The sequence below is a fragment of the Hippocampus zosterae genome, chromosome 6 (genome assembly GCF_025434085.1).
Source record: "Hippocampus zosterae strain Florida chromosome 6, ASM2543408v3, whole genome shotgun sequence".
Lineage (NCBI taxonomy): Eukaryota > Metazoa > Chordata > Actinopteri > Syngnathiformes > Syngnathidae > Hippocampus > Hippocampus zosterae.
In genome coordinates this window covers 8,610,498-8,634,129 of record NC_067456.1, presented here as the reverse complement: position 1 = coordinate 8,634,129, position 23,632 = coordinate 8,610,498, and the positions used below count along the sequence as shown (strand labels likewise).

At 42.4% G+C, this 23,632-nt stretch overlaps 1 protein-coding gene across 1 annotated transcript in view; it reads right to left on the bottom strand.

Annotated features, from left to right (window-relative positions):
* commd10 (COMM domain containing 10) overlaps nucleotides 1-23,632 on the bottom strand; it is a 39,759-nt gene that overhangs the window by 11,106 nt on the left and 5,021 nt on the right. The window contains exon 5 of the mRNA XM_052068073.1: nucleotides 22,189-22,299. Coding sequence (XP_051924033.1) covers nucleotides 22,189-22,299 — 111 coding nt within the window. The remainder of the gene's footprint in view (nucleotides 1-22,188; nucleotides 22,300-23,632) is intronic.

The window sequence follows — 23,632 nt, the reverse complement described above, 5'->3', positions numbered from 1 at the left end:
AACTGTCAGATGCTCAGGGCGTTGTGAGTGGGTGCGTTGTCATGGTAACGCCGCAGCATTTCTTTGTAGACGTGCTGGTTGATCATCTGCCTCGCGATGAAGGGAAAATGGGGCTTTTGGTTTTGAAATATCACTCTTGTCACACCAGTCCTGGAACTTTCTTGACACGCCTCAACCGCACAACTCAACTCAAGGATATTTTTTGTTGTTGTTGTTGTTATTGAAGCCAGCAAGCACTTTGATCTTTCTTGACAAATTCACCCTTCAATCACCCACATGGGAAACTTTCCCCCTTCCCCGGGGTTTATGACAGCCCCCCGCCCCCCATCTTCCTGTGGCCAAAGTTGAATAGAAACAGAGTTCCGGGCTCATCAGAGATCCAGCCGGCATGTCCGCAATGCGTCATTTGACAAATGCAGTGGGTGAACGTTTGCAAGGGGCTTTACAAGCAACAAGCCTCCACTGATAACTACCTCCATGGGCCTTATGACACCATTTTCCTCCAGAAACTCTGGAAATATGAACATCATCATTGAAGTACTTTAATAATGTAATGCTCGGCACTTTCTTAATATTTTATAGGTCCCTGTCAGACAGTGAAATACGGTATGGGATATATTCAGCACTTTTTGATGCAGAACCTTTCGATTTTGTGACGACCCAGCCAATATAGGCCTCCTGAGGAGAAACCGGAATGTTTTAAGTCGCAATAACGATGTGTGATTTATAATCATCCCTCCGTCACTTTTCGACAGCGGTTGTCCTTCTTCGCATTGCAGGTGAGCTCGAGCCTATCAGGGCAGGGTACACGCTCGATTGGATGACAGCCAATCACGGGATTTTTAATCAGACAGAATAAAAAATAAATAAATGTAAAATCTCCGTTGGTGTCCCTGGATAGCAATACAGATTACAGGCAGAAAAAGGCAAAACCCATTAAGCGTTCCCGACACTTCACGAGCACCCCCCCCTCCCCCATCAACCTAAGCTAGACAATTATTATTCCATAATATATTCTACAATATTTGGCAAATTGCTTTGTTCAACGACTGTTCAAGTGACGGACGGGTTTGAAAATATGTAACAAGATCCTCCCCTAATTCTTTAAACTCAAGCAGAACCTTTAAGACAGTGTCAGACAAGGCTCGGGCATGTTTTCATCATCTTAAGGGGAATCATGAGGTTTCAGCCCGCCCAGTAATTGTGAGCTGCAAATCGCAAGAAAAACTACCAATCTGTCTCCATTTCTCCCATGAGCCTACCTAACTCCCACTCGTATTGCGCGCCCTTAAACTGCAGTCGCACTTGTTTAATCCAAAAATGCCCCTTTTGCAAATTCAAGAAGTGCATTTGAGTTGCTCGCTCGCGTGCATCGACTACGATGTGCAAATCCTGATTTTCAATTAGTTGAGTCTTCACCGCCACCTTCAAAATGGATGCAATCTGCCCTACATCTCCTCAAGTGCTTGCTGTTTGTGTACAAACCCTATTCCCCCAAGGAAGGATCCTTCACACATATGATTAATTCGGTTGAAGATGAAGATGAGTGCAAATCAAGTGATGGGGGACATGTAGAAGCCAAACCATAAGCAATTAAATTTCAAGCGTGAAGCAAGCGACAGCCAGTCGGCCGTTACCGAGCACCGACGCTTCATATCGAGGCCGGGCTGACCTAGACTCACACAAATTAATAATACGATTATGTCTTTCCATATAAATCTTTGGATGGTGATGTCAGTCTTGCGTCATCCATTTCTTACTTTAAGGTGAAACGTGGGTGAAAGATGATGGAGGGAGTGCATAGCATGCGCGCAAGTGGAGGTTATCCACACACTACTGAGCCAAATTAGGAGTCACGAGAACACGCACAGACCTTGTACCTGCATGTGAAACACTCCTAATAATTTGTATTTCCATTATTCCAAACAGTGTGGCAGAATTATCTTTTTCACACAGGCGAATTTTTCCGGAAAACTTAACAGAAAACAGAGCAGGGAGTCTGCGTGCCAGTCCGAGCTCTTATTTGAATATATTACTGGCGTTGGGCCGGAACCTGCCATGTCACAAATTGGTCAATGTCATACTTTTCCACAAGTCGATACGAGTCTATCCACACGTGGGCTTTGTTTTTACAAATTATTGACCAATCTAAAGTGTTGAAAATTGCTTGCAATACTAATGATTGATCAAACATGCAGCATTTGGGGTCTCGTGAAAAGTGCTGGTTTTAGAGGTATGAGGATTCTGTCCAACGCCAAGGACATACCAATCACACTGGAGTATAAGTTCCAGGACCAGCCAAACTATGATGAAAGTTTGAGTTATGTCCCCCCAAAATATGTGACCTGGTTCTTAATCACTGTGGAAGGAGCGACTCGAGCCCACTCTCGCCTGGCAAAAATCAGGAAAATTGAAATGGCAAAAAAAAAAAAACATTTCATACCATCTCCACAGTTGAGTGCCGCATAGTTCTCAGTCTGTGTCAATGTTTACAGCAATTCAAACGTGTATAATGTATTTCGAAACAAATATGAATTCACTTTACTGGGGTTAAAACTGTAAGGCAGATGGGCTTAGTGGTGTATTTGAGACGCTTGGTTTAAGTCACATGCCCCCTATGGTCAAAAATCTTTCCAATGTGCCTATTTATGAGCAGGAGCAGCATCCAGAATCTGAAAACCACCAGACCTCCGAATGTGAAAAGCCTCTCTCCATACCCGTCATTACTATGTTTGTTTATCCGCGCTTCATCCCTCAAAGGAACTACCCGGCCTTGTTAAAGAGAGAGAGAGGAAAACTTTAAAAGTGGAAATAAGGCATACATTTCAGGCGGGTCCCAGAACGATGCATGATAGCGAGCTATTTCCATAATGGTAGCTTAACAGGCGCTAGCCAGCGGAGTGAGGGGCGCACCGCCCTCATTAAGGCACTCGCTCAGGAACAGATTAGCGTGTCATTAACATACAAGGAGAAGAGGGGAAAATAACCGCTCTCCATTTCACAGTCTAAAAAGCTGGCACAGACAAGAGTTAGAGATAAGTGGTGGGGGAGTGATGGACTCATTCTCAGGGAAGATATAAAAAAATTAAAATTAAAAAACAGGCAGTGTAAAATGGGCACATAATTCATTCTGATTGTTTCACTTCATAAATATGCTGGACATACTTCCACCTCTGTCCGCCCTCATTTTGTATGCTCATTCATTATCATTGGTTTCATCGGCTACACCGTGACTCTGTTGCAGCATTAAGTACAGACTGGCCTGTGATAGTTGTCCTTTGTTATACTTGCACCTACAAAATGGAACTACCCAACTCCCAGTTCGCCAGGGCAAAGAGGACGGATGCAGTTTTCTTGACAATATCTATCTAGTCGAAAATAAAAATATAGAAGCACAAAGCTCTAAGCTCATTATCTTACCAAGTGCCTAATTAGGAAAATCACCTTGTTCATCATATAAACCTGAACTGTCTTCATTTAAATACAAACATTGCCATTTTCATGTCATTTCATTCAAGGCATGGCAGGAAGGTGATCTCCACTTAACCTCAAATAAAATAGAAACTAATCTCACCCTCTTCATGAAATGACTCCCCATTGTATAATAAGACAATCAAAATTCTATAGCATCCTGCCTTACAATCTGTTCGCCTATTATGTTATATCGTTAGAAAAAGGATCACGTTAAATCATTCTTTATGCGACCATCTAAAAGTAACAAGCAGGTATCGCACTATGCCATCGAAGTGAAGTGATGGTTACACAAAGTTTGGCGGTGTCATTTACTCCACGATGCATCTCTCGGAGCGCTACACGAAGCAATGACAAACGCTTACATTTCATAGGAAGGACGATCTGTGTGAAGTGCGGCTTAATAATGAAACTCTGGAGTTTTTTTCAACTCCGGTTTGCTCACCTCGGACTACTTGAGCTTTTGATCTGCAGGAAAGAAGCCAGATCAGACTTGAAATTGGGCGATGGACACAAATCATCAGTAATAGGCTGGACCTCAGTGAGAGTCTGCCCTAATTTTAGTCTCGACTAACTAGAATTCGGCTCATCAAACACCAGATTTACAAGTGGAAACACGCGACAGAGATGAGATGAGATGAGCACTTGCTAAGCAGGAGTGCGATCGTGAAGCAAAGCTACAGATGGGCTTCAATAACAAATGACCCGTACAGGAAGGTCCTTTGCTTGCAGGGAGAACAGAACACTGAACACTGAGTCGCAGAATAATGAGCTCCAACTGTGCTGTGAAGTTTCACGACATGTGAAAGCATCACCTCCGCTTAGCCTGCAGTCGGTCTCAGGTATCGGCCCTGGAGCTGCAAATTGAGATTAAAAACAGCGAGGCATGGCATTTTTCCACGGAACAAAGTGTAATTAGTTTGTATTTTCACTTTGTTTCAGCCGACTAAAACCATTGAAAATGTTTTATGTGCATATGTGATGTCCAAAGGAAGCAGAGCAAGACAAAATAGTTTAGTTTTTTTCTTCAGCATTTTCAAGTTCAAGTAAATATTTATGTATACCGCACTAGATGATCGTTTATTCTAAAATGGAATAGCCGCCACTTTTATTTTGCTATAACGTATGACTCAACATCAATTTCGTTCCATCCAAAACAAAGTTGCGTGACAAATAATTGTCTGGTTTATGCAGGAGCTACCCGCATGCCAAAAAGCAATGCATTCCTAAAATTACATGCAGCCGTGCTACGAGCCATCAGAGACGAAATTCATCCCAGCGCAGTAGCCTAGATTCCATTTGGCTCTTTCAACATATCACTAACAATCTGATAGCTTTGAGTGTACTTTATCTTTGACGCATGAAAAAGTAAACAAAGTGAGAGTGAGAGACAAGCGGCGGGGCCAAGTAAAGGAGAAGCTTCAGGTGTCATCCATATTCCACTGTTATCCTGCAGTCTTTCATGACGGAATCCAAAACAAGCCCAGTGTGTCACGTCGTCACTGTTGGCCTCTAAACTGCCTCTCACCCAGAGCTTTCAGATATCCATCAGCCCTTGTTTTTAGAACCTGCACACCCTTCTCGACACGTAAACATACCACTACCCATCTGTCATACCCGCTGTCCATATTCAAACACTCCTGACACAAGGGCTACACTAAAACCGAGTTTGTATTTTGTGCATATCTCTGACAAATAGAAAAACAAAAGGCAATGCTGAAAACAGCTTTCAGGAGATTTGGGATGTGGTCTTGCTTGGATGATTAATTCGCTGCTTTCTGGAAATAGCAATTCCAACCGACAAATAAAAAAGTATTTGCCAGCATTTCTACAAAGTTGGGCAAAATCAGATGAAATCACAAAGTAAAAGAAATCCGGAAAAGTTTTAGGTGCTTTTGGTGGATATGCAACTACACATTAATGTCACCTTGAACCGTATTAAAACCGTGATGGCTTCCGAGATTCTCCGTCGAAGGCACAAGGAAGCTCAGCAAGGCCCAGAATAGGGAGATGCCGATGAAAGGTTTTCTCGTTTCTTAAGTCAAGGTTGTGTGCCGTGTCTTTCAAAAATTGATGACCTCTGTCGACTTAAGTGCCTCAGTGGAGATGCAATTCCATGTTGAACTTTGACATGAAACTGAGGAATTAAATGAGGCGCCATTCCTTGAAGCCATACAGTGTGGCAAAGGCAAAGACATAAACGATATCCAGTGTGACAGGTTTAGGATGCAAAATTATCACTTCATGTTGGAGCCATCTAATTCGGGATATTCTCGAGCAGGGTGTTGGAGGAGGCAAAACATCTAAAAACATGCATGAAAGCGGCCCTCGAGGGCCGGAGTTTGAGAACCCTGTCGTAGAGTTTTGAAAGTGAGTGAGTAAAACAGCCACCGGCAAGACGGAAACGTGCCTTTAGACAGATTTAACTGAATTGCAATCCCCCCCGCCCCCCACCGACAAAGATTAACCCTTAAAACCAGTTTGTGTATGTGCTTAATTGTCTTCCCTTTGAGGGCTTCCCCCATCCCAGCTGTGACTAAAAGGATTGTGAGGATTTTTAATGTAATGGCAAAAAAAAAAAAAAAAAGCGTTTACTTTGGAGCGACGCCCAACTGGAGGATTAGCTTTATTTTTAGCCTCCTCATCAGCCCAACTATACCACCTTCCTGTAGCCCCCCCACCCCCTCGACCCCCACCTCTCTTTCTTTGTTCCGCTCTCCATATGTCTGTAGCGGCTTCAGAGCCCCGGGTGTCTTATCGAGGCTTCCCAGGTCCTACGGCATGGCTGCAGAAACAGCACACCGTCAACCCCGCTCGCTGCTATCAGTCCCGTGACAGTCACAATGAGTCCGACGCGCATTTCCAAGCCGACTGAATCAAATGCCAGCAAACGCCGCGGCTCATAAGCCTCACGCAAAACTCTGCTTTATTTAGAGTGGAGTTGCTTTCCGAACAAAGCTTCTGCTGGTATATAAACTGTGCTGAAAAAACATAACTACGAAATCCTTCCGTAAAAATGGCGCAGAGCATCAGGTTAAAACATTGCGATCGGGTCCAATTTACAAGCTGTCAGTTTTCCAAATGAGCGCATTTGAATTGAACTGAATGAAGTATGACGCATGTTTCCAGTTGTTGTTTTCCTTTTGTTGTGGCAAAGGTTTCCTGACAAAAGTGCGATTTGCGCTCGTCGCTTCAAGGCCGTTTATAATCTAGACTATGCAATGAGTCACATCAGGAGAAAAAAAAATACGGGCTAGACACAGACAGAGGGAGAGACAAAGCGAGGGAGACAAAACATGAAAAGACACGACACGCAGCTTGTTGACAACTTCAGGTGCTGTAGGTGTGATGACTCGACTCGCCATCTGTAGCACCACTATCGTTTTATCTCGGTCACCCAGGCAGGAAACATATACAAGCAAACGATTTCGGGGGGGGGAATGTTTACCAAGTCCGAGTTACACTCGACAGTTGCTACCATTAAACGCTAATACTGACGCGTGTGTTGAAGCTTGAGTCTTTCTGCTTTGAACTTCACGGAATGAAATGTTTATTATTCTTTTGATGTTCGTTTTGGGGGTGCTTCTCCTGTTTGTGTTTTTTTATTCAGATCCGGATTCAGAACACATTCTATTCCTTTTCCTCCATGATCAAAAATCTCTAATGTCTCTTCTCTATTTCTTCTCGCGATAAAAACTTGAGAAAATGTCACGTGGAGTGCGACGACTGTTAAATTCTCAAATTTCAATGCAAAAGCGCGAATGAAAGGATAGGTTTGAAATTACCTACGAAGAACTATGTTCATACATACTGGTTTGGGTGTTTCGAACAATTACACAACCTTACAAGGAGCTAAAGCCTCGGAAACATGAAGGAAAATAACGCCTACGTGAACAAGTGGGATCTGACACGTGTACCACCGAACAATAAGGATCATTTCTACACACCCACCACCACTGACGCACTCTGTCCAATCTGACAAGCTGTCATCTTAACGCCATTGTACTGCTTCCAAATGGGAAAATACACATCGGTTTGTGTCGAACTGAAAAGATCTATGGGAGCCTAATCACTGCCAGTGGCCATCATTTGAACAAAAAAACATTTGAATTGGATGCAAGAATGAGATGACAGACTGAGGCAAGCATCTTCAAAAGTCTTTTCATGTCAAATGCATAACCCCCCCCCCCCAAAAAAAAATGCATAATTTGTGAGCCGAGATATCAATTTTATTTGGTTATCAACAGCACGCTGTTTAAAATGAAAATGAATACAACCTTCAAGGAGTCGAGACGAGTGCTAAGTCACCGCTGGGGGGCTATTTAGAGGGCAGCCCGATGCACTTTTTACCAGTGCATATTTGTGTGTGTGTGTGTGCGTGCGCGCATGCGTCCGAGGAGCATCATTAGAGGAAGGTCAACGCGACTTTATCAACACACCTTCATAAATAATTTACAACTACACATGAATTAGACTTTGTAATTAAATCGCTCCACGGAGCTGTGGGTGTATTTGCATGTTTGTACCTGAGCGCATCACGCGCTTGTGTGTGTCGACAAGCGTGAGCATTTGTATAATCGCTAATTAGCACCAAAAGAAGAACTGCGGCGATTCCAGTGTTGCATTATGCAGAGGTGACAGAAGGCAGTATGGGGCTTCTCAAACTCCCTCGGTTACTTTGGATGGTGATGTGTGGACTGCACAGGCACCAATGAAAACCGATGCGGGGAAACAAGAAGTAAAGAACAGATTCACTGATGTCACGGGTTTACGTGATTTCGCGAGAAAGCTCCATTTCGTGGGTCCAGCTACGGCGTCCACTCGTCTCAGTCATTTATCTCATCTTGTAAGAGTTATGTTTACTTCGTATGTTATGTTGTCAACGTGATTTTCATGAGCGTAAAATTGCATTTGAACAATCATCCAATAATTCAATAAAACACACGATGGGTTTTTTTGTCGGTCGGAACTCTTTTTGATTCATCTTTGCAATCCATGTGTTCCTTTGTTGGTTCACGCTTGAGGTGTCTGACAACAGGTATTCCGAAGAGGCTTTTTTTCACGTACGCGATTGCCTTGTTGTTGCACCCGCAAATGGTGCGTTTGTTTACCATTGCGAAGCTGTTCCGGAAATGAATCGAGAAATAAATAAAAGCAACTTTCTACAAACACGCAATCTCCTCAGCGTTCGTGTTCGTACTCACTGGCCCACGAGTGTGTGTTCGCCCCAAAGTATGGCCACGGGGATCGATTGGCGAGTTTCTGCGACGTCATGTGGAAACTATACAGAGGAGGAAATCAAGAATGTGCTTGTGCATGCGGATATCGAATTTGTGTGCCTGACGCAAGGCAGCTGTGGCAACTCTTCCTCCATGTCAGACAAGCCACGTTTCACACAGCCGTTTCCAATCAATGGCCTCACCTCAAACAGCACGTGGCATTTGGCCCCTCCGCTAATGACATTTCGGCGTCACCAAGAGGGACCTGAGTGTCACTCCAATTAGAAGAAACGAGCCTTTGTAGCGGAAGCTGCTACTGACAAACCTTTACTCCACCCTGCAAATTTGGGGATGAATTATTGAAAAGGGCAAACGCCTGAGCACCTTGATGAGGCTGGCACATTTGGCTGTCTGAATGGCTGAAATGAGACAGCCACAGGAAAGAATTTGGGGCGTTTAAGGGCGATGCTATCTCAGCAACTCAGGGCACAGCTGATCCTGAAGCTCCAGCGGCGCGCAAAGTGCAGTGGTTGCCTGGGGCGAGCGCATGAGTATGATGCCGCCTAAAAAAAAAAAAAAAAACTCTGGCAACGACAGGGTTAAACAATGTCTTTGAAACTTACTATTGATATCTACCTGTTGTCTGTTAGGTAGTCATGCGGATGCCCCGAGGAATACTTTGGGCGCACATGGATGGGTGCGCATGACCAAGTGAGCAAAAGAAGTTCAGATACGTTGATAGTAAGGGTGGTAATTTCATTTTAGATATTGGCAGCTGCCACAAAATTAGGAACGACAGCTCAATCTACTGTGATTCAAAAGAGGAGTTTGTCCTTTACAAATGCTCAGCATTTGCTGAGCCACACAATAAGAATATTTGACATGAAAACCTGCGAGGCCGTGTCATCCACTACTGAGCATGACCGGTACTATTTTTCTTTTTTTTTTATAAAGCGAGCCTTTTTTATTTCGATTTTTGAATGAGTAAAATAACTGAAAAGTAGGACTGCACTGACTCCACATAAAACAGACTATTCTGCTCATCCTGTGCGCCAGAATGAGGTCTCAACATTTTTTAAATGATTGATATAAAGTGCAAAGATCATTTGGGACATTGTTTGAGCTCAAAAGGTAATGGACAGCAAAATGGGCATCAATCAGAACGGAATGAAGCCATTGCAATATGCGCATATGGCACACAAGCAGCTCACGTGTACATCAGCCATCTCTGAGCGTTGATTGAAGCTGATTATGACAGAATAGTGGCACTGGTTCCCCCTCTGTCAAGCTCCCGGGACCCATGACCCAACTTTTCAATGTTTTGCAGTTTAAAAGGCCAAAATCATCAAACGAGTGACAGTCACTTTGACAGGCTCTCACCTTGCAATTTAGCACTCTCACTCTATTATTTATAGCAGACAAGAAAACTTTTTCAAAAGATTACAGACACCCCCCCCAAAAATTTGTTTCCCAATGACATGACAGCGAGATTGATGCTGATGGAAAACGACTACGTTCAGGGAATGAATATGAAATGTGATGCAGAAATCAACTGCCGTGACATTTTTAGGAAGGCAATGAAGCGCATATAATAGTTTGTGCAGTTGTCTGTGTTTTTACAGTATAAATAATTACAGCTGCTAAAAGCGTTGAATGGGCCTTTGCATTCCACACCTGTCAGGGGGATGCTACGAAACCAATCTTCGAGCATTAGACTGTGACCCCCTTCGCCAGAATGTTTTTTTAGGACTACAAAAGTTTCTCATCGGGTAAGACAAATGTGAAGCTTTAGAGTAGAAGTAGTTTGACCTTGAAAAATCATACAGCTGATAATCAATATATTTTAACATATTTACTCCCCCATATATATATATATATATATATATATATATATATATATATATATATATGCTGACACAAATTTCATATCATAAAATATGTATGTTCAGCAATAAAAGCTAAGTGATCAATGATTTCTCTCACACTAAACGAGGTTACGAAGTGATCATGCGTGCCGTTTTTCCTCACATATGGTATAAACTCGATGCACACACAGTTCGTCATCCAAATAGCAGCAAGTCAGCCTACAAAGAAAACACATGACCACGGTTCTACGTGTTCTTGTGGATGTGATGGAAAACGGGAGGCCAGTGTGAGCTTGCAAGCTTCCACGTTTCAAAATGTCAGGAAAATGTGTGCGCGTGTGGAGATGTGTGTCTCTTCAAGGTCTTCACATTTGGCAGAGCTATTTTGACAGCGCAGAAGTCAAGACAGCTCTCAGAAACAGCTCATGCGAGAGCTCAAAGTGGTGGAATAACTCAGTGATACTTTTGTACTCAATGAAATCACATTGCGGACTATGAGGCGCAAATGTTTCAATGAATTGACAGGCAAGGCCAAAATGACAAGAAACTTCTCACATTGCCAAACTTGTGTTTCTTGTCAAACTGAAGCCTGAAGAAACGACAAGAAAGACGGATTCTTTCCTTCCTCCCGTGCATGCCTGTAAAGCCATCTCTCATTCCCTGCATGCTGTTTTGACCAAACACATCAACGCCTCGGATAATCTCCACCTGGCCTCCCTCACCATCAGAGTCTGCTACACCTGCTCAGAGGAAGCATCGATTCTGGCTTTGAAACTCTGAGCTTTTTGATGTGGAAAAACTCTGTGCTCCTCAAATGTCTACCTTCTTCTATTTTGTTAGAACTCCATCTTTACCAGGAGCCCCTGCTGGAAACTCAGCTTGAAAAACCGAACTGCACCCACATAGTGACCTCGCTTTGACACGCAAACTTTGCATTCACTGTGTCATGCCCGGCAAATATTTACACAACATGATTTTGGGGTTGTTGTTTTTTTTTGCCCTTATTTTTACAATTATATATGTTCCATGTTACTGGTCTAATTTGGATTCCAATCATTTTCCAAGAGACAATCAAGAAAATACAGCCCCGCCTCAAATCCGCAAATAATTGACAACAGATTTATGAATGCCTAAATGTCAGATAATTGCGCCAAAGCACTTAAAATGGGGAAGATCTTGAATGAAAAACACTGGTGTTCCGTTTTTGGATTTTTTTTTTTTTAACATCGAGAATAATCAACACCGTGCATCTAGAATGTACACAAACATGGATCCATGTTACATTAACTTCATTATTCATCACAATCAAACTACCTACATATGAAGGTCATCAATACTATCAGTGAGCATATTCAGCTGTACAGCTAATGACCATTTAGGGTTTAATATGTTAAAAAGTGCAAACTCTGCACCTTGTCTTGAGGACGAAGAAAGAACCTGCATATTGACACCAGAGTGGTCCTGCTTTCAACGAGAGCCTCCTTCACAGACCCAATAAATACTCCTCTTCTTCTCACCACTAATTTATCACAAAACAGTAGCAACAAAAAAAAACAACAACAACAAAGAAACAGACAAGCAGATGTAATACTTGACAGGCAACGGTTCATCTTTTTGGATTCAATGCCTGAAGAAAACCAAAGAAAAAGTAAAACGCAAAGAATTCATCCTTTAGTTGTTTTGATGACGATTGCAGTTTTGTGACCCCTGAGAGGCCACAAAATGTTAGTCAAATTCCACATGAATTTTGTATAACCTGAGATGCATTCAAATTTAAATGGCTCCCTCTCTTGTGTGACAGTGACATTAATTAACATTACAGAAAGGTCTCAAAATATATTAGCATAATTTGCACGTCATATTATTAGGATTATATTCGCGTCTGTTACTTCCAACATTTATATGAAGAGTTTTGTCAGTAGTGCACAGCCACCTGGTTTTCCTTTCTCTCTACTAACATGACGGTGATGGAAGCGATAAGGACCGTGTCTATTATTAGCAAAGTAATAGACGGCTGCGGTTGTATGGGATGTAACAATGGAGATGATAACAAAAGTGCTTATTCCTCCGTTCCTTTATCATTACGGAATCAGAGGCCGTGCGGAAGTCGGTCGAGACCCCCGGCTAATGGGCTGGGAATATTACTTCTGCCATGGTGAGCAGAACCCGCCATTACTCAATTTGTCCAGACATTAAAAGGAGCATCATTACATTTAAGAAGGTACCTACGATGTCGCTGCACGACCGATGTCCAGTAAGAGAGGTGCGGCGAGAATGAATCATATGTTATCGACGAGCAGATGCTATTTTGTAGTCACTTTTATCACGGCTTGGGCAAGGTGGAAAGCAAAACATATGACGTGCACTTATCAGAAAAGGCAGATGGGCGATTTTCCTGCTTGCCTTCTCATCATCACCTCCGAACCATTATCTTTGAACAGGCTCCAGATTTAACACCCGGGGGGACATTATGGGATGGAAGTGCAGCCTTCAGGGCTCTTTAAGCTGTCACTTTTATGATGCTGTTTTTTTAACTGCAGTAATACTGCTGACACATGACAATACCTGCAGTGATAGAAGAGAAATGAAGTACGGGACAAATATTTTGTGACTGTACTTGATGTTTACAGAGGTACTTATTTTTCTGATGACTTTTTATTTTTCCTCCATACATTTGAGATCAGATGGTTGTACTTTCGACTCCTTTTTTCTGACAAAGTAGGCTTGTTACTTTTTTCGACCTGCACAAAAAAAAGGCGATCAAGATCTTGACTGATTGAGATCCTGGGGATAAGGTGTAAAACAAATGAACATGGAGGGAAGTGAACCTGGGGGCATTAACGATAAAGACGCAACAGATTCAGAGAGACAAGATATCGCCCATCCATGTGTGTGTTATAGACCTCAAAACGCTTGTCATTAACTGCTGTTGACGCCCTTGGTCGAACTGTTCGATGTCTGCTGCTCAGTAGATCAATCGTTTCTTTGTTTTTGAGGATATTCCAAATTGTTATCTTGCCTATACTGAATTTCTGTGCAATAGCTCTAATGGATGTCAAAACCAAACTGTCTAATATTGAAATAATCAATCTAAAAGGCAACACCTGAGCAACTGGAAACATCTCTGTCACGTTCCAATATTTTTGCTCACTTGAAAGTGGGTGGTTGCAAACAAAAGATGCTCCATCCTGAGTTGATGTCGATATACATACATGCCATGAAAAAAAGGAGTTCTGAACTTTGGTTGTGCCCATTCAATACTTTTCCAGGGGGACTGAAAATCACTGTTTGTTAAAACCGTCATTATGATTTAACAGCGGGAAGTTCACATTCAGAACTAATTGGATGGCTTTGAACGAATTTTCAAATGAAGTCAATGCATACATACAGAAATGAATACAACGGGAGGTGACCTGTCCATGATCTGGATTCTTGGTGACAGTGTTCGACATTTTGCGGGCATGTCTAAGTGTTTTGCCTTGCTAGCATGTGTAATATTGAAGCAGCTTCCTGTATCCATAATTGATTGCACAGACTTTAGACAAAGAACGATGGAGTGTTCGGCTCCTAGCTAACACAAAGGAACTGATACAGGTCCCAAAACTTCAGACAAAATATAGTCGCGGCGCGAGCGACTGGGAATTATCAGAGACTTTGATGCTATAAATGAGAAAACGGACTGACAGGTGGGTTGACAACTACATGACGAGCAAGCAAGATTTTCTTCTGTCTTGATGGGTTTCCTCTGACCCACATTATAAGGAAACAGACGGGCTGACATTTAAACAGGCTTGAAAATAACTCAACATTTGTACCTGTTGCCCGTCGGATTTTTGTCATCCTACAGCATTCACAAAAGGGAATTAAATTATTCGTCATGCGTTGTGTTCCTGCAATGAAAATGTGATGCTTTGCACATTGAGATATTATGATTGTTTCACAGGGCCCGCTGTACTGTGAAAAGACTCCTTGGAGTCCCTCGGTTTAACCATTATTCCAATTAATTAATGTGTCCTAATTAAAATACAATTTATAGTTCATGGAAAATGGCAACGTGACACAAACAACAATTGTCATGGGCTTTATCCCTCAGTGCGACGCCTGCGGCAACTGTTACATAGAAAAAGAGATTCAAAACTTTTCTGGTTTTGTTTAGCCAGTTTTAGATCACTCAAATTGAAATCGCATTAACAAAGGAAACTCCATGTTGCTTACACTTTTTAAGACTTTTCCAACAAGCTGACTGCTGACCAGTCCAGTGTATGCACCGCTTCTTGCCAAAAGTCAGCTGGAACAGGCTCAGCTCGCCAGCTACCCAAATGGTGACAAGCGGTAGGAAAAAAAATTGGTTGATGGATTTTACAGTGCAAAATTTATTTTCATACATGTATTCCGATAAAGGATGTTAAAATATTAAAATTTTTTCAGTATATTTTTGAGAAAAATATTATGGCAATTTGACACTGGAAAACATTACCGTTAATTAATCTTCCTTTTTTTTTGTTTGTTTTATGGTAAAATTGGCTTTAAAATACGAACAGAAGTACAGATGGCAGAAGTACCTCTCCTTTCAGGTGATCAGAATCCATTTTAAATTATTACGATGTCATATATTATTAAAAATATTCCCCATTGAGGAACGAATAAAGGTTATTTTATCGTATCTCATCTTGTGTCACAACTGAACCTTAAAAGATATTTTTTAAATAATTGCTATTGCAGACATGGCAAGCTAATGGCAGCTTGGAGGGTCCTTTCAGTTTCATAAGAGGAGCATACAATATAAATATTCATATGACACGAGCATGCATTTTTCATTCATCCTTTTCCACTAAAGTAGTAATCATCGAAAGCGAGTGCTCCAAAGGCAAATGGAAGGCAGGGTGAAAGGCAAAACTGAAAATAATTCCTTCGAATGGACAATTCAGCTTTGAAGCGTCGCCACAGCAACATTGACGGCTAGTCAGATGCCCGGCAGACTTGAGTGCTGTAAATAAGGGCTGAGGCAACCTATCGCACAAAGAAATCTCTTGCACGAGTTATCATGAGATGTTTCAAAATTGCCTCTTTCGCACTTTTGACAAAGAACAGGGGAAAAGAACACAATGAAGACAACGTCATGATCAAAAAACGCCGGACAGAAAAAGACAACAAGTGATTGATGGGTGAGATGCTCTGTGAAATGTCCATAAATAGCCTCGTGTTTTCACATTGTTTGGTCACACCTCCCACACTACCGAGACGGAGGGTGGACACATTGAGGTGAGACAAATCACATTAAGCAACAAGCAACATGGAGCAACAAGAATTGTGTGACTCTTGTTCAAAGCCCCTAACGTTGATCCTTTTATTCCTTGATATAATGTAATTTGTGCACAAACAAAAGTTGCTTCTCAATGACCACCACGCATCCTTTCCTATTTTCTAATTTACTCGATTCACACCGCTTGTACCTCAAATTATCTTTCCCTGTTGATATGAATGGACAAGTTATTAATCTGTTCCAGCTGCCCCCAAAAAATACCAACAAGGAGGGTCCTGATAAACGTGACAGTTTAGCTTGGATATTTTGGTACCCTTTACAGTGAAAATGTCAAAATATGTGTTCTAAAGTGAGCTGAACTACATGGTTGAAATATGCCGATGATTTCCAATGTACTTAAATGTATACTGTTGGCACGACGCAGATTTCAGGCATAGCGACAGATGAAACAAACAAGACCCTCCACAACTTTATAGAAGTTCCGAAAAACACCACACTGACCTCTGCATCTCATTTGCTCAATGCGACTAAGAAGCAGTGTGAAGAAAAACATTAATTTTATTAACGTGAGTCAGGTGTCTTCAAGAAGGCCAAAGTCAGCCAACAATTTGCAGCGTGAGCCCGAACAAGTGCGGCGTGCCAGGTTCTCACATAAGTGGCACTCGAGACCTTCAGTGAAGGCTCGCATCTTGAAACAGAATGTATTTCAAATATATTGGCTTGGCGCATGGTTGGAGTGGGCTGAGCTGGAGGGTGTCCTGGGCAACTGCGATGTGAGTGCATGCAAAGACATTGTCGCCGCCCCAAACGAGTAACGGCTGCTATTCAAAAACTAAGGCCCGATTCTTTCCCAAAGCAAGAACATCGCCAAGGCAGCCGGCCTCTGCCCCCAAGGTATGTAGACATTGGCGCTCCCATACATAAGGAAGGAGTGGGAAGAATTTTAGGCTACATGCAGGAGGGGGTTGAGGAGGAGGCGGAGGAGGCAGAGAGCCTCCAGAGGTCTGTCGACATTTCATCACATTCTAATTTCTGCACCATTTTGTCCGTGTGTGTCATTTTAATATTGTAGTCTATTTTTTTGGGGGGGGGGGGGTGAAACTAGAATAAACGTGCCAGGTCATGGACAGATCATAATCCAAACAAATCATATATCCTCTCTGCTTATGTGATGGTTTTCTCCGGGTATTCCTTCCACAGCCCGAAAAAAAATGCCTCTTTGGCTAAGTCTATTTCCTATACTGCAGGTGCGAATATGAACGTGTATGGTTGTCTAAATGTGAGGGCGGGGGGGTGTACCCCTCCTCTCATACAAAAACAGCTGCAGCTCACCTACGCCCTGAAGTGGCATGGGCCCTCACCTTCAGGGCCACCATAGTTAGAATACATGAAGTGAGGTAAGACAAGTTGTCGCGTCTGATGCGTATACAACACATTTGGATGAAATATCCAGCCCAAAAAAGTATCAAATGGTTGAAAAGAAGTTCACGAAGGCACTCGGGGAGAGAAGGCTCGTGACTTTGACCTCAAAAGTGAAAGCCCCTCAACTCAATTCTTTTATCTCGTCCCAACACAAATGGAAAAATCGATTTGATCGATATGTCATGAACTGTTGAGATAAAGTAAACTTATGCTCAAGGTGCATCTTTCTGTATTTATTTGCAATCTCATTTTTTTTATATGTGCCATTAGGGGGTAAAAATGCAGCCTTTACTTCCTGTGACGCCATACGACTATCGAGCTTTCAATGAATGGATTTGATTCTTGATTTGGCTCCATGCCTCCGCAATCAGAACGCCTTGTTTCAGCTGCACCTGGTTTCTCAGCTCTGCATAGTTCAGCCGAGAGCTGGGCTGCCTCTCAAAAATAAACGCGAATGAAAGAGGGTGTGCGGGGGATTCGGGGCACACGTTCACATTAGAAAAATGGAGTCTTAAGCACTCTCTTATCATCGCGACAGGCTAAACGACACCCCGTTTTAAGGGATTAATGATTACTTGACAAAGTGGGCGTCGACAAAACGGGCTGGATAGAAAACCACCGCAGTGAGAATTTAAGAGAAAGAAACGTTCAATCAATGAGATTTAAATGGAGCTGGCTTTGCGGGTTGATGGCGTTCCTACGTGGGTGTCAAGCGTTGTGCGGTGGATGTACTAAACAACACCCAAACATCCCAAAAATCCCCAAGGCGCCTTTGGAGAGGCCAAGGAATCTGCAAAAGGAATTGGCTGGCTAAAACATGAGTGGAGTTTATAGAGGCCTGAAGGAAGGGGAGAGATATATAGTATATGTATTCGGGAGAGAGAATCAATGGGTTCCCCCTCCTTTGCAAAGAGAAGCCATGACATCATCGCATGGCAAAGAGCGAGGACCTGGGTGACAAGGAGTGCGGCGAGAGGGAGTCCACAGTACCCCATTCTGCTCTCGGGGCCCATCCGTTTGGAGAGGATAAGAGCCCAACAATGAGCTCCCAATGAATGGGATCCCAAATCCCACAGGAGGAAAAACAAATCACCAGTGGGAAACCGATGAAGAAAGAGACAGAGAAGGGAGAGACCCTTGAAGGGGGGAAAAAAAGGGCGCACAAAACAACAAAGCATTTTGGGGCATGTAAAGCAAGACAAGTAGAAGTTAAAACAAAGCAGCCTTTGTCCCTCCTGGCTGGTGGGCGGCGTGGTGCGACGGATTTTGAGAGTGGTAGCATTTACATCGGAGCTCTCCAATATATTGATCGGACCATGTAATCCAATAAATAAGAATGTAAATCTCCTCGGGAAGCCTTGTTTATCGGGACTACATGCGCGTGTGGGAGGCACAAGCTTGGCTTTACGTAAGTTCAAAACGCAGCACGCAACCTGATGAGAGAGACACGAGACAGCCCCCGGATGCTCAGGAAGGCTGTGATGACATCACCCCTCTCGCAAAAGTCAAAATGGAATATTTAATTGCAGCCCACATGACAAAGTGCAAAGAAACTTCAACCTCGGTACGTGTGCGTGATGCACGTTTTGTGTGTGTAATCTCAAACAAAAAGCATCCACTCTTGATTGCGGTACGCCAGGACAAAAAATAATAATTTCAATCACAAGAAGAAAACAGTCTTTCATGTCTGATGTTTTGAGAGGCGGAAAAAAAAGCTGTACTCTTCAAACTCAAATTGGTGGGCTTATACTTCAGTCGTCAACTGGGGACAACTTCACACACAACTTTGAAATGAGAAATACCAAAAAAGAAGGATCAAAGGAAACGTTCACTCATGACTAAACCAAAAACACAGGAAACTAATACTTGCTTTATGATTTATTTTGAGGCTACAATTAAAGAAAGAAGCTGAAGGGTAGAATAATGCCAATGTGAATGAGTCAACAGAGACCACTCAAGTCTGATCTGCGCCAAATAAAATCCATTCAAAAGTGATGAATGTATGAATGAGCACAATTAACCGCGAGAGTCGCTCTTGTTGTATCCTTCCTTGCACTCGTTTCAAGAAACATTCAGCTGGGGTGACTTCCAACGACACATTTTCGTGAACAAAAGAAGGAACATGTTGCTCACATCATAAAGGGGACTTAAGGAATTCAGAATTATTCTTCCGACAAATTAATTGGCTTTTTGGGAGGCCTCAGCATGCCCAAAAATTATATCCTTCCAGATTCATGACCCTGTAAAACTCACTCACTAGCACCAACTGGAAAGTTGGAAAAATCAATATGAAATCGGGTGGATGCTCATCATGGCAGAACACACGAAAAAGTCCCAATGAGCCATTCCTGAAATGTAGCCATGGTTTAAAGTAGCCGATTCCAAGGCTACTGACAAACTGCGACGAGGGAATTTGGAAGTCGCTATCCTACAACAGATGGGTGGAGCTAAAATGAGATGCATTTGGGCCTACGGCATTTAATGTGCCGGGAACATGGCGTCAAAGTCGTCATCGTTTTCAGACCTGGGAATTAACAACCAGGGTGCAAAAAAAAAAAAAAAAAGGAAATCGCAGCACAGCATAAAGCAAACAGCTACACAGAGAAAAACAATCGTGTTAACGTGTTTTTGCCCCCCAGTCTTAATCCATAATCACATCACTGTTGTATGTTTTTTTTAATCAGCCATTCCAAGCAGCATTCAAGCGCACTGATGTGAAATATAGGAGAAAAATATACACGTTTGTTAAATGCTACAAATGCTAAGAACCAGATTGTGGGCACTTCATACGTGTTTTGGTTCTTCTAACTTCCTCTAAACCACAGCACGCAACACAGTGAGATTGCAAATTTGAGTTTCAAGGCACATATAAAGACAGACTGTTGATGGATTTGTTTTGACAAATGGGGAAAAAAGTCCCCGACAGCCATTGTTAGCAAGGGTTCATATTAAAATTCAGTGCTGCCTTAACTTACTACATCAGGCCCACAGGGAAATGCAAAAGAAGCCCACACAAAACCACCCCCATATTTCACCTTTTTTCCATCCTCTGTCAGTTTTTTTTTTTTTTGTTTTTTTTTGTTTTTTAACTGCATGGTGATGTTTCACCGCGTCTCCATGTGGTTTTCTTATTCTTCACCAATTCCAGACAACTTGACTGGCTTTTTCTGGAAAAGTTGCTTCTCTGTCAAAATAACAATTCAAGCTTCAATGCAACAGGTATGGCACCTGTGATGGCTGCACTCAGGGATTGGATGCATGCAATATGTTTTGTTTTTGTGTTGTTGTTTTTTTTCATTGCACATTTCATGTTTTGTTCACCTCCTGTTTATTATGAATACCGACAGTGGTTGTCTGATACACTTTTACACGTACTTGTGTAATTGTATGGAATTCAGGAATATTAAAATGCTACAACAAGAAAGGGTTCTATGATCACATTGCTTAATTAGTTAGTCATTTCGTTTGGGATTAAAAATGGTTTCCCATATATAACGAAAGGGAGTCCATTAAATCTTCGCCCCTAAATCCTCTGTGCGACATGTGCAGCTGTTCTGGATGTCTTGTACTGTTTGGTGAAGGAGAAGTAAAGCACCTGGCATTTCTCCTCTTCCTCTGCCTCCTGGTTCTCCACAGGGAGAGCGCTAATGAAGCAAGTGACTGGTCAGATGGCAGCCCCTCCAAACTTTCTCCGCACCAAACAATCAATACCGCAAAAGCCGACGGTATTTTACTCCCTCTTGTCCTATTTGTCTTCCCTGCGCTGTTCCTCAATGTTCACCAATCTCTGCCAGGGTTAAAGCTGCTATTAAAGTACTATTTTATATCCACTTCTTCTTGTTTTGCAGTCATTACTTTATTGGTGATAGCGGAGAGTTCAATTAGTGTATACTACTCAAAAGAGCGAATTTTAAATGGCTCCTCAAGAAAGACTTAAAAACAGACAATAATTGAATAGATCTTCCTCCCAGCATGCTTTAGCAACTGTGAGACAACAGCACCCTCTGCAGAAGTAAGAAGGAAAATCTCCGGTGTTATTTTTATTTTTATTTTTTTCTTTTGTTAAGCCCCCTTTGCTTTAAATGAGCAGTTTTTGAGCCCCCAGCTATCTCCTCCCACAAGGGGAATTGTGTAAGTGGATTTAAATAAATTAATGCTTTCTTTACTAGCCTCGAGTAAACACAAAAATCCTGCTTCTCTCGCATCCATAAAGACACTGCAAAACCTATATTCCCCCCCCCAGACCCCCCCTATCATGCGCCTATAGGCCCATATTCAAAGATAGCCCACTTAATTCCATGGTTAATCCGAGCCGGCATTCTCTATGGGAAGATAAGGAAGGAAGAAACACTTGACGAGTAAGCTGAAACAAGATAGGACAGGGAAACTAAATTGCTTTAGCTTGCATTTTGAGAAAAAAAAGCTAACAGAAGAAGGTACTCTGCAGTTCAGTAAATAGGCACATGGCAATTTGCTGAAATAGAGTAGATGAAGTCCTGCTACAAGGTAGGAAAAAAAGATTAAGATACTGCATGAGCAGCACGGCGGTTGAGTGCTCAGCTCGTATGCTTCACACTGCTGAGACATAAGCCGATTTTTAAAAAGTAGCTTTTCTAAAATAAAGTACGACTGAATAGTTGGGAATCATTAGGAATTAGACATTATCACGCAAATAAAACACATGACCTATTCTACTTGGGGAAATGCAAGGCCTCTATTTCAGTACGATTTGAAACACGTGGCCGTGGAGGTTTCAGATAACAAGCTCCCCGACCTCGAACCTTTACGCAGGGTTACTCTTGAACCAGATGTCTATCTACTGATGGTTCAAAACAAACACCAGAGGGATTAACAACGATTAGCAAAGTAGGAGGGGCGGAGGGGTGAAGCGGAGGGATAATGGAAAGTGATGGATGATGTTGTCTTGGTACTTGGTGTGCTTTCCCACCTGAGAGTCTTCATTGCGGAGGCCTAGTTGGAGCACAGCACTGGGGGACTTGAGTCTGGCCTGGCTGGACTGAGCCATCTGGAGGTTCAACTGCCAGTTGACAAAATCCAGCTGGAAACACAAAAACAAAAGGAGCATTAAAAAAAACACACACACATTTCAAAATGTCAGTCAGATCAATAATATGACGGACGCCCGCTATGAATGTTCTGAGGTCCCGTTCCAAGCAAAAGGTGCATGAAAGCAAGAGCATATTGTTCTTTACACCACAAAATAATTGAGGTTAAATGTGTTTCTTCAACTAGCAGGATCAATTCATCGATTTGTATGCCCATCCCTTATCTGGCGTACAGCTTTTGGTCTTATAGCTGATGGACTGATAGCAGACGTCATAATTCAGTAATTTATTCATTCCGTTTTCAAGAGTACTTCCTCTCCTTAGCCTCGGAGGTGACATAGTTAGATGTTATGCTAAAATTGGGCCTAAATTTGATAACTTGTTCAGCCTAAGTCATCAATGATTTCAACATGCAGAGGTGGACATTTATACCTGCCCGCCAGTCGAGACGGAAGGTTAACTTTGAAACAATGACAGATTAAACGCAGACGGAAGCAATTTGTGGTCGTCCCCAAGACCAGCACGAAGCCAAGAAAAGAAGATGAGGGGAATTTTGGGGACACAAAGCAAGAAGAGGAGAACAGATATTTTTCAGGTAATGTGATCCCAACTGTTTCTAACGGAATAAAATTGTGTCCTGTTATGCACTGGGGCCAGTCTGAAATAACGCCGGCTGTATATTTTAGCAATATGGGAAGAAACCGGTGTAATTGGAGACTATAACCAACAAAAGCAGGCAAGAACATACAAACTGTACTCAGTGAAGCTGCAGCCAACATTCGAAACCAGAACCTGTGAAGCTAACTCCTAGTTTAATGTGCTGCCTTAAATCAGTAACATTTAATGGCCAATGTAGAACAATTACGACCATTTAAAGGCTGAGTAAGTTTTAATTCCTCACACGTCTTTAATCAATCAAACAGGCATGAATACACGATGCGTAAAATGTTGCTTCTGCTCTGACATGAGTTGTAATTCAAGTTGGGCCTTGTGGACTTAAAACTCAGTGTCACGCATCTTCTGTCTACTTCTCACTCCTCACGCAGCACCGTGATAAATCCACAGGACTTAGTCAAAGCAACTTTATGACGCAGTGAGAGGTGCTCATGATAAACCGTGTGTGACTTATTGGTTGTGGGTGCGTGTGCAGCATCACAGGATCGGCGCAAAGTGGGAAAGAGCTCCGGTTCGCACATTATTCACGTCGGGAACAAGATTCACATTAGCGTGAGTGATCGTCTTAAGTGATAACTTTCCATGCCAACGCGGTGTATATAGATCCTCAAAATAAATGTAGTGACGTGAACATGAGTGAAGGTATAAGGC